Source organism: Anabrus simplex, chromosome 8 (assembly GCF_040414725.1).
Source record: "Anabrus simplex isolate iqAnaSimp1 chromosome 8, ASM4041472v1, whole genome shotgun sequence".
NCBI classification, from domain to species: domain Eukaryota; kingdom Metazoa; phylum Arthropoda; class Insecta; order Orthoptera; family Tettigoniidae; genus Anabrus; species Anabrus simplex.
The window spans coordinates 2,253,174-2,265,835 of NC_090272.1; the positions used below are offsets into that span (position 1 = coordinate 2,253,174).

The 12,662-nt window shown below is 39.8% G+C and overlaps 1 protein-coding gene across 1 annotated transcript in view; it reads right to left on the reverse strand.

Moving 5' to 3' along the window:
- Positions 1–12,662, reverse strand: part of LOC136878949 (lysosomal alpha-mannosidase) — a 344,628-nt gene that overhangs the window by 192,091 nt on the left and 139,875 nt on the right. The window contains exon 8 of the mRNA XM_067152580.2: positions 1,837–1,970. Within this exon, the coding sequence (XP_067008681.2) occupies positions 1,837–1,970 (134 nt within the window). The remainder of the gene's footprint in view (positions 1–1,836; positions 1,971–12,662) is intronic.

Here is a 12,662-nt window from a genome sequence, read left to right on the forward strand (position 1 = left end):
AGGCAGAACAGGGGGGGGGGGGGTTGGAACAGGGGCGTAATGGTGGTTGTGCGATGTCAAAGCGGCTACAGCTAGGAATCTTCGACGCCACGCCACTGGCGCTAAACTTATATTTTCACTTAGAAACTTCAATGTGTTGTTGCGACGTTGAACCACACCACCAGTTTTCACGTGTATATTTTTTGTCTCTTCCTTTTTCCCACGTTTATCCGGGTTTCATGTTATCCGTCACATGCAACAGTCAGACTGAATGTCTACAAGATGGCCTTTCGAAGGCTGCTGATGCCTGCTCTCGTGCAACATATGAGCGGGTTATTACGTTATTACCGGGTGACTCCATACTGCACTTCAAGAGAACCACTCACTCGTGACAGGATATACGCCCTACAGCAAACAGTAATTTCTTCCGTTGAGTGGCTCTCAAGTTGCGAGAGTGGGGCTACCTGACTTCTCTTGGTGTAAGGTTTGTGAGGCCAACCGAGTCTTTCACTTTCAGGCTCCTCGCGGTCCTTCCTTTTCTCTTGGAGATACCTTCATTCTTCGAAGTGTCAGACGTCTTCCCTTTTCTCCTCTGATTAGTGTTAACAGAGGATGATCGCCCATTTGTACATCCTCTCAAAACAATCATTATCACTATTACCACAAACATCATTCGAAGTTTAAAGAGAAACTGTACTCGGCAAGAATTACAGCATTTAATATAAACGGTCGTTTTATAGGCAATCTTTGGATTTTACAGAATATTAATAGTAGCATATGTGAAGAAAGATTGAATAACTGTTTTCATCTTCTTGGAAGCCCTCAGACTTTAGTGAGTATCTTAAGAACCGCTACTTGTTTAGACAGATGCTTTCACGGCCCATATCGATAGACATAATAAAGTAGCTTCTAATCAGGGCTGAATAGTGGAGCTAATATGGCGTCGTTACTAACCTCCCGGAAGTGAGAGAAGCACTTAAATAGATCTACGGTAAATTATTCTCAAATTCAGACCGTCATTATTAGAGAAGTCTTCGTCGTGGACCGACATGTTTTCTCTTCTGAAGACATCGAGCGAAGTCTCCTTGTTTTCTTCACATCGGAAAAACCCAAAAGCTACCTTACCATCCTATTTATTTAGTTGGCGTATGGATTTGAGAGCTGGCAGTGTCCGGCCTGGTGCACCCATGGGCGTCTGGGTGCGAGGTGATGAAGTGCACAGAGCCTACTCCAGGCTTAACGTTTCCACCCCATTTGAACACTGCGGAGAGGCTTTTGACACGCGATCTAGTGATTAGTCATTAGAAACACACACTGCCGGCCAACACGGAACTCGAACTGATCAACCACGGTTACAGACTTGACGGCCACCAGGCGGGTTTATAAGTGGTGGTGATAATTGTTTTAAGAGGAAGTACAACTGGGCAACCATCCTCTATTAAACACTATTCAGAGAGAAAAAATGGAAGGGGTCCGACACTTCGAGAAATGAAGATATAGGCCAAAGGAAGACAAGGGCCACGAAGGGCGTGAAAATGAAAGACTCCCTAGCCCTCGCAAACCTAATAGCGTCGGGGTCGGAAAAGAACAAGAGTTGACCAAGGGAGATCGGATAGTATAGATGAAAGTGAGGAGCCTGGCACAGGTAAGTGGAAGCAATGCCAGGACTCAGCTAAGGTCCCCGTGGTCGCCACCTACGCTCCAAAGTTCAGAGCCCCTGGGGCCCCCTTTAGTCGCCTCTTATGACAGGCAGGGGATACCGTGGGTGTTATTCTACCGCCCCCACTCACAGGGTGAGCGGGTTTATAAACCTGCCATGCTTCAAAGTGACAGCAATAACAGAAGTGAACTCCTTACTGTATCAGTTTGTCCATGTTGAGGAAGTTGGAAGGCGCGCTCTGGTAGTGGAAATCGTCCCCCATGATGATGGCTATATTGTCCGTGCTGTAATACTTGGCTTGGTCTTCACACAGGTCTATGAACTGTTGAACCTGTCAACCATGAACAAAACATTAATCGAATGAGATAAGCATAATATTTTCTCAATGGGAAAATCAGTAATGTGCATTTACCTGGTGTAAGTGAACTTGTAATCTCGTAGGCAGTTGGAAACAATACAACATTAAGGACTTCCAAAAGGGTAAAAATTCAAATCTTACTTGTTTTTTCAGTTTTAATTTTAGAAATATTCCTGTAATAATAATAATAATAATAATAATAATAATAATAATAATAATAATAATAATAATAATAATAATAATAATAATAATAATGGTAGTCAGGTCTTTGCGGATGAATTAGCCGTTTCCAAATCAGCAGCAAAGAAGGTCAACCGGCTGAATGAAATTAGTCAGAGGGTAGGTCACCTTTGAGAAGACGAAGGACACGACGAACATCGGTGATGGATAACAGTAGATGATCACTAATTGTGGGAATGTTGAACGAGTATCTGAGTGAAGTAATCCAGCTGAATATACTCGAACAGGAAGCAATCAACGTCAAGAGTGGCCATTTGAGTACAGTAGCCACGCTTACATACTACAGCAAATTTTTAAATCTAAAAGGTTTGTATTCTTTAGAGGTTTTGATTACAAGTGGTCATGCACAATACGACCAGAAGTCTGAATATTACAAACGACTTTAGGCAGGTCGAGGTCTAATCAGTTATACAGTAAGATAGAGTATATAACATAATCAATTAAAAGGCAAAAGTTTGATTTTCTATGGACACATCTTCCGTACGACTGAAGACAAAAGGCGAAAATTCGAGATGTTTCGAAGAATGTGAGAAGACAGATTGGTTGGTCAACAGCTGTCCGCGTTTTAAAGTGAAACTAGAGCTCGGACTCTAGATATACAGCCTTAATGTCAAAGCAGGAACATAAACAAGGGGTAGACGCAGCCCACAGATTCTCAACTTCAACGTAAGAAAGAACTGCAGGTTTTAAGAGACTGCAACCTCTAGGAATTCTTTAACGTTCTACAAAATAACGACGTAGTCTTGTCACATTTCACTCCTTATAGGTCACTTTAAATAATCTAAATTTCTTTTAGCGACTGTTTCCCATGAATGATGAATACAGAATATGCATATACATCGTAGTTCAAGGTTCAATAATGCATTCCTCTTTTACATAACTGCTTCTCACAAATCAGTCATCAAACCTACACGTTAGACACTAAACAGCGACTCGCTTTTGTATTAAGGTGCTCTCTGACACAAAGGATCAATAGTTAATTACTTGATTTACACAAGCTTAGACTTAACCAAGACCATCTACAATAGTATCAGACCTTAATACAAAATCAACATGACTGACGCATCAGTTGAACATAAGCAAGCCTGTGATACATAAACATAACTTTCTGATTGTCGTATTGAATTGATCAGTTGTCAATAATAACTAACAGAATACAGAATACCATCTAGAAATAGCCTGTATTTAGATTAGCAATATGTGGAAATTTCAACATATAAGTCTTTTCTATGAACTAGTATGTTCCAGGAAATAGATAATATAGGATTGCATTCTAAGTTAACCGTCCTGAGGAATATCTGATGCGTTTCAAAGAGTGGCAGTTCCAATTCAATCAATCAATCAATCAATCAATCAATCAATCAATCAATCAATCAATCAATCAATCAATCAATCAATCAATCAATCAATCAATCAATCAATCAATCAATCATTGATCTGAATTTAGGACTCCCGTCCAAGTGGAGTCCTTTCTTAAATGATTTCAAAGAAGTTGGAAATTTATCGAATTGGTGTAGATATAGTAGGCATCCTAGACCGTAGCTCTTATTCCTGTAAATCAATATTTACATTAGAAATACATTTATTTGAATTACCTTTCCATTACCATACGCTGTTAAATATAATAGAATACCTCCTTGAAGAAATTAGTAGAAACATAACTTTGTCACGAATTTCACTTCTCGGATAACAATGATTCTGATAATGATTCACTTAACTGCTATACTGCATCTGTTTATTTTCAGATAATCTTTATCTCTCAATAGGAGAATCGATTTGAAGTTCTCTGGTGCATATGCATTTTCGTATAAAGCACTTTAACACCCAAATCGTTGGCGACGTAAATACGAATTGTAAGTGACAGTATATCAGTTGATACCGTGTCCTTTAATCGTCGCCATAAGACATAACTGTGTCCGTGCGACGTAAAGCAACTTGTAAAATAAAACGAAGAAAATATTATCTAGATCACGGATAAAATAAGTAGCTTTATCACGTTTCATAACCGCACTTTTAATATCTCCAATGATATACTAGGCCTGATGGAGAAATGTACTAGGATAGCCACCAACTCAGAGTTTTGGCTTCATCCGGAAAGAATATCTCATCAAGTACACGGAAAACTTCCTCTCTATTGACAAATTTACCCTCGAATGTTTTAATGCATCCTAATGGATTATTTGTAACTACGAAATCATCACAATGCATTAAATACACTTCATCAGAATTTCAGTGCATCTGCTTTAATACGAATTACAACAAGGCACACAATACGATCAACACGCCCTAAATTTATGATGCATTTCAGAATATGCACTGCATCTGAAAATCCTCAAACCTTTCTAGAAGAGGTCACCTGGAATGCTTACATTTAAGTTTTTGAGTTTACCACTGACACCAAGATTATGCCAAGCTTTTCCATTTGTCTGACTCCCATTGCACACAAACCCAACAATGTGAGTCCCTGCATTTTCCGGTTGAATAATAACTTGTATTATTATTTTTGATTGTATGTCACCAGGTGTGGAATTGCGACTTGCATATATTGCAATAGGTTGTACCCAGTGCTTCAAGAGTGGTACAAATATAAAAACTAGGGCATGATTTGCTAAATTTGCTTGCTGATTTTCTGGTGTGAGATCATCAAAGTCCATGTATCCATCTATTTTTTAAGAAGTGCCATTGAACTGTAGGCCTATTTCTCCTTATAGTTTAACTTTATCAAATATGATTATTCTTAACCTGTTGTTGTCATCATCATCATCATCATCATCATCATCATAAGTGCCAAAGGCTTGAGAAATGGCACTCACTGAATGATGACTGATACCGTATAAACACTTCAGGCGTTTCAACTGACTACGAAGATTTGATGGTATGGCAGTGGCTGAAGGTCAAACTGTCTACATTGTCTGTAAACATTCGGGGCTTAATTTTCAATAGGAGTGCTTCCAGTAGAAGGTCCTGATCACAGGCATGCCTTTTGAACTTCTAACATTGCTCTTCTTCAATATGGTATTGTACCATTACGTTACAGTTGAGACGGTCATTAACATGGAGAATCAGCGAATAAAAATGACGCAGAGCAGCTTCAGGCGGCGTAAATGTATACAGAATGTAGTCATATGGCAAGTCGATCGTAATAAGAAGGCGGAGGCTGATATTGACCGGCGAGAAATAAAAGAGTTTCCTAGATAAAACAACTATGAGTAGTATAATGGGAGAGTTCGGCCGCCTCCTCCCGCGGGAAATTTGAATTCTGGCGGGAAATTTGAATTTTGGCGGGAAATTTGAATTTTGGCGCGAGATTTGAATTTGTAAACAAAGCCACGTGCATTTTGACAGCTGTCATCGACAACAACGCATCGCTAACGTCACTGCTGCCATCTTGACGGGCCTAAACCTCAGTAGTGCAAACTTAACCTAACTAGCGCGAGGTAAACAAAGCCACGTGTTTTTTGACAGCCACGTGCTTTTTGACAGACAACAACGCATCGCTAACCTCACTGCTGCCATCTTGACGGGCCTAAACCTCAGTAGTGCCAACTTAACCTAACTAGCGCGAGGTAAACAAAGCCACGTGTTTTTTGACAGCCACGTGCTTTTTGACAGACAACAACGCATCGCTAACCTCAGTACTGCCATCTTGACGGGCCTAAACCTTAGTGGTACCAACTTAACCTAACTAGCGCGTGGTAAACAAAGCCACGTGCTTTTTGACAGCCACGAGCTTTTTTGACAGCTGTCATCCGCCATATTTAAACTACAGAGCACTGTGCTGCCCTCTTTATCGTAGTAGATGTAAATTCGTCACCTGTCATCGGCAGTGCTGCCATCTTGACGGGCCTAAACCTTAGTGCTACCAACTTAACCTCACTAGCGTGAGATAAACAAAGCCACGTGCAGCTGTCACCAGCCATCTTTAATCTATAGAGCGCAGTGCTGCCCTCTTTAGCTACTTACCTTTGAAATGTGGTGGCGGATAATTTGAAAAATGCTTTTTTGACAGCAGCCATCTTTAATCACCGTGCTGCCCTCTATGTGGCGGCGGTAAATTCCACGTGCTTTACAAACCTATATGCTTTTCTGACAGCTGTCATCCGCCATCTTTAATCCAGAGAGAACAGTGCTGCCCTCTATGTGGTGGCGGCAAATTCCACGTGCTCTTGTTTGGAAACAAATCAACATGCTTTTTTGACAGCTGTCAACCGCCATCTTTAATCACCGTGCTGCCCCTCTTTAGCTACTTACCTTTGAAATGTGGTGGCGGTAAATTCCACGTGCTTTACAAACCTATGTGATTTTCTGACAGCTGTCATCCACCATCTTTAATCCAGAGAGAACAGTGCTGCCCTCTATGTGGTGGCGGCAAATTCCACGTGCTCTTGTTTGGAAGCAAATCAACATGCTTTTTTGACAGCTGGCAACCGCCATCTTTAATCACCGCTTTAATCACCGTGCTGCCATCTTTAGCTACTTACCTTTGAAATGTGGTGGTAGTAAATTGTACGCGCTCTTGTTTGGAAAAAAACCGGCAATTTCGTTAGCTGTCTTCCACTATCTTTAATGACCAGAGCACCGTGCTGCCCTCATGCGGGGCAATTTCGTTAGCTGTTATCCGCTCGCATACCCGCAGTGACGCATATTTAGACTTGAACACACACATACTACTGTTCAAAACTTATTACAACTTGAACTGCATACTAGTGCTCGATGTTGTTGAACATTGCATTGCATAACTAGAATCGAGCACTGTTTAGAAAGAAAAACAAAATATCTTCTCAACATACTTACTAACTGCTGTTCTTCCTCTATCAAGCTACATCTCTATCGAACGTGCATTGAAAAAGCAAGAGTATTGCGAGTTTGGACTTGAACACATACTACCGTTTATAGTTCGATGTTGTTGAACACTGTATTGCAATCAAACACTGTTTAGAAAAAGAATTCTCTTCTCAACATGAGCTAGACAATAACATACTTACGAATCTGCTCAACACCTTCTTTCTTGCTTTTCTTCTTTGAGTAATAAACAAAAACTCTATCTTGCAAATAAGGAGCGGGTGGAAGGTAATACCTAACCTAAAATAAAAGAATATGCCAATTCTACATTATTTATTTACATCTTGTATGTACAAGTTTTATCTTGAATCATTTTACCCTAGTGATGTTTGCGTACTTCTCGATGCAATTCTTGTATGTACAAGTTTAAACTTGCCGTACTACGCTCTCAGCGTACCTCTCCCTACAATATGTACAGTGAATTGTGATGTAAGGCAGCGTAACGTAAGTACACACCTCTACCATAATGTTTACACACGCACATCTGCTTTATGTAAAGTAGTACCTATCAATACTACTATGCCCCCAGGCTAGAGTGTTGGTAGAATTTGGAATGACAAACCGTTTACAATCATCGCTATTAAGGGCTACCTTACTAATTAAATGAGTGTACAACTGGTGCTTCTTGCTTCTAATGACAGACATTTGCTTATGCAAAACAGGTTGATTACTTTTAATGCAACTGTTATAGTTTTCAAAACTTAGCTGATTCTGAACGACATTCTTTTTAAACCCCTTCAATCTATTTATTTGTAATTCATTTAAGAGCTTTATGCAATATGACTTGGATTTAGTACTTACAAATGAATCGATAATATTCCCAGCACATTCATCTTTCATTTTACCTAGAACCTTTTTGTTCACTAGTGGAAGATGATATTGATTATCTGCAGGATAGTTACTAGTATCAAACCTACCCAAGTCTGGCTTTATATCATTGTAATAGTCATCAGTTTTGATTTGATAAATAAACGAATCGGTATCTGTGTAGAGCAATTGCGCATTATGCGCGTACTTCTTCATCATATAATCGTAATGGAATTCATACATGAGTGTTTTAGCCAATTCAAGTACTGCAAAGCCGACGTAGGTAGGTTTGTCATAATTAACCTTAACACGATTCATATGTATAATAACTAAATTCTCATGTATGATGGTGCAGCTGTGGAAATTTGGTTTACTTATTAAATAGTTAGCACCATACCTTCTCTTAATATTTTCCCAGTTTTTAATCAATTTTACATCAACGCGTTTGTCAACATTTTCCATAGTCTTACCAAACACACTGTTATTCATGAGCTTGTAGAAATCTTTTTCAAACTCGTTAACAGCATTCGTTCTTAAAGTATTGTTCAGATCGATATATGGATTTAGCCACGGTGACTGATTAAATTCTAGTACGCGATGAATTTTGGATAACTTCAAACCATGCTGCAAACACTGTTTTAAATTTCGGTAATGAATGATATACTTAGATTTATCGCATAAATTAGCAATGAGCATTTTCGTCGTTGATGCGATGTACGGGGGCTTCATATTTTCAGGGCAGAACGGTAGGTCATTATGAGAAGTGTGTAACACTTTAGGATACTGTAAGTCAACTTCGAGGAAATAGCCTTTATCAGCTTCATCGCCTAGGGCGTGCAGCTGTAAAGCATCAATTTCGCACTGCGTTAGCCAGCGGAAACCACTCACCGGTCGATGCTGACTCATCGCCCACCCATACTGATAATTAGCATGGAAGTAAACGATATACTGAGATTCCTGACTAGAATCGAAACCCGGCATGTACTTATTATTTGCCTTGGAATACCGCCCGCTGCACTGACTTAGACCGCCTCGAATATATGATTTTATAAAGTGCACCATATCAATATCAGTTAGCAGTTCCAAATTCACCTGCGTGTGTTTTAACATCGCGTCCCAACTTAACCCAGGTGCAGTAAAATACTGACATGGGTCAAGGCTGTAGGTTTTCTTGCAAACACAGCGAAAAGTTTCTAAAACATCAGCTGACAAAAGTACATCTGTCTTTAAATATAAATCGGAGTATTCACCCAGCGTTTGAATGTGGAACTGCTCCCAGATATGTTGTGCATGTAAATAGTCATCATCACTAATATCTGCTGAATTCAGCGAGCTGTAAAAGGATTGTTTCGATGGTAAGGCACGTTCTTCGAGGCGTTCTAAGCAGTCGAGATATTCATAACAAAAAACACCCTTACGCCGAAGTAAATTAAACTGCGCTTCTTCGGAAAAAACGCGTCGAATTTCCGTAAATTGTTCAGGCTGTAAATGACTAGAAAGTTTATCGAGGCTACACGCCATAAAGCGAAACGAGTCAAGGAATCTCAGTTTTATAGAATGCTCAGCATCTACTTTTACAGACCTTGCAAACGCAATGTACCGCTCTTTATTCTGAGGGATTATATCTACTTTTTCATCTGAAGCTCCAAATTGTGAAATGATGAAATGAGAGTCGTAACCAGATAAGTTATGAAAAATTACAGGGATAAATTTAGGAACTCTATACTTACGATTACAGCTATAATGAGCGGCATATCTGTAGAAACCAGTTAATGATCATGATCAAAAACTTTAGGGTCATTTTCGGAAAATTCCCTATCACAAATGCTACACTTTGTAGCACGTTCATGATCATTTAACTGAATTTCGGTGAGTGGCTTCATAGGAATATTACTATTTAGAATACGGCCAAGACGAACTGCATCACTTTCAAGTCTTTCTAAAAATACTTTAGCAGCATCATGTCCTCGATACAGCTCTAACTTGTTAAGCGTACTATCGTAACTACACTTGATGTAATACGCGAAGCTATACGGGACATGCATGTGCGTAGTATTAGTGAAAGAGTTGTCAGGATTAGGTGAACATGTGTTGCATGGCGTGAGGATGGCTTCAAAGTCTGCATAAATCACGAACGGTACCCACATCTGCTTGTGAAAATTTGTAAATTTTAAAACGTTATTGCCTGTAGTAGGTATCTCTGTACGTACATGATTGCAGTTATTCTAGGAATGCTCCGTTAACTGATCTTCAGTTCTAAAATAATGCAAGCATCCATCACATAGCCACTTTTTACCATTACGTTTTGACAACTGACTACTAACAAGTCTACTCAGATTTTTAATCCAGCAAAAGTGGCTATTTTCACTGTTTTCAATATAGAGTAAGTTAACATGAGTACTTTTCTTATGACATGTATAATACAGAGGACCTACTACAGACTTTTTCTCTACACCATACACATTAATGCTAATGTTATTTAGTTCCTCAAAGCGCTTAATATCCTTTATCTGCACAGGAAATTCTATACTATCGAAATTCAGCTGCGTTGAATAGTGTGGATAGGATGATGTTCTATTCGCTACATTCGACTTAGCAGGATTTAAAGCCGACATCACCGCCCATGCAAAACATGCTTCGTCATTGTTTTGGAAGTTTACAACAGCTTCTTTTCGCTGAATCCATGTCGGCAGCTCGATGTACGATGAACCTCGTCTATAGCATGAGGATTGAAGAGAACGACTATTTATCAATAGACTAAAGTTACGATGTTTTAGAAGAAACCTAGTTTCAGCCTGTTGAGGACAGACATAGCTATGTGTGCGTGTTTGAAATTATAAGATTAACCTCGTCTATAGCATGAGGATTGAAGAGAACAACTATTTATGATCAGCTTAAAGTTACGATGTTTTAGAAGAAACCAAGTTTCAGCCTGTTGAAGACAGACATAGCTATGTGTGCGTGTTTGAAATTATAAGATTAACCTCGTCTATAGCATGAGGATTGAAGAGAACAACTATTTATGATTAGCTTAAAGTTACGATGTTCGGAAGAAGCCAAGTTTCAACGAATAGAGGTCAGACATACCTTAAAATCTTCGCACTGCAGACTGTTACTCGGATGAATAAAATGCGTACTTTCAAGCCTGTAACTCGAATGATAATATTCTGGTCGTACCTAAAAAGAACAAACATATATAAATGTAGTGTAGGGTACATCAGTTAACCTAGCTATCTTTACAACTCAAAGTTCGAAAACATACCTTAAAAATGCACTTGCTGCAGACTGTTACTCGGATAAATAAAATGCGTACGTTCAAGCCTGAAACTCGAATGATAATATTCCGGTCGTACCTAAAAAGAACAAACATATATGAATGTAGTGTAGGGTACATCAGTTAACCTAGCTATCTTTACAACTCAAAGTTCGAAAACATACCTTAAAAATGCACGTGCTGCAGACTGTTACTCGGATGAATAAAATGCGTACGTTCAAGCCTGTAACTCGAATGGTACCTAAAAAAAGAAAAGAACAAACATATATGAATGTAGATGTCTATTACCTAGCGTAGAAGTTGCTTTGCAAACAGTAACTAACAGTTCTTGCTTACCTTAAGATAAAGGCTGAAGAATAATATTCACAGCAGACAGTACTTAGACGGGTGATGCGTACGTAATAAACGCATACAGAGAACTGTGAGCGCTTCACGCAGACTGCAGCGAGTAAATATGCTGCTTGTTACCAAGCGGATGTGAAAATCGCTGACAACTACAGTACAGTCGGAACGAAGTGTTTATGCAACAAGAGCTCTCCTGAGGGTCTTACACTGAGTCCCGCAGGCTGACGTATTTAAGCCGGAATCGAACCTCCTGTTGATGCCGAGGTGTCAGAATTTAAGAGTTCTGCAGCGGATCGAGCCTTGGAAAGTTAGCGCGCGATCCTCGACTTCTAGACTTAAACGGGAGGGTACTAAGCTACATCCACGGTATTCCTTACCTGTAGGCACTTAAAGGTATTGAGCTAAAACTACATTTAGCTAGATCATGTAATTACACGTTATGACGATCGCGCAGGCCACTCGCCTAGCATTTGCTATTTTTTACGGCTTCCAACAGTAGGAGTTCGAACCCGCTATCTTCCGAAGTAGCGAGAATGATTGAAGGGTGTTGAGGGTGATTCATTTGTCGGATGGAGGCGTTAAGCTGTGTGCAGGCTTCTTCGGTAGGAGTAGGCTATGTACCGATACTGGGACATCAAGTTATAAAACCCGCTACAACAAATTTATCGCGTATACTGCGCTTTAAAATCCTAGTCAGGAAGGGTAACCGGTCGTAAAACTATGGTGTATGATCTAAGAGGCGGGGTGTGCAAAAAGCCAGCATTAAGTAAGGGCTGTTGATAAGGGGCGTTAAACCTTGTGCAGACTCCTTCGAAAATGATTTTGAGTACAAGACGTTGATGGTGATTCATCTGTCGGATGGAGGCAATAAGCCTTGTGCAGGCTTCTTCGGTAGGAGTAGGCTATGTGCCGGTACCGGGATATCTAGTTATAAAACCCGCTACAACAAATTTATCGCGCATACTGCGATTTAAAATCCTAGTCAGGAAGGGTAACCGGTCGTAAAACTATGGTGTATGATCTAAGAGGCGGGTGTGTAAAAAAGCCAGCATTAAGTAAGGGCTGTTGATAGGGGCGTTAAACCTTGTGCAGACTCCTTCGAAAATGATTTTGAGTACAAGACCTTGAGGGTGATTCATTTGTCGGATGGGGGCAAT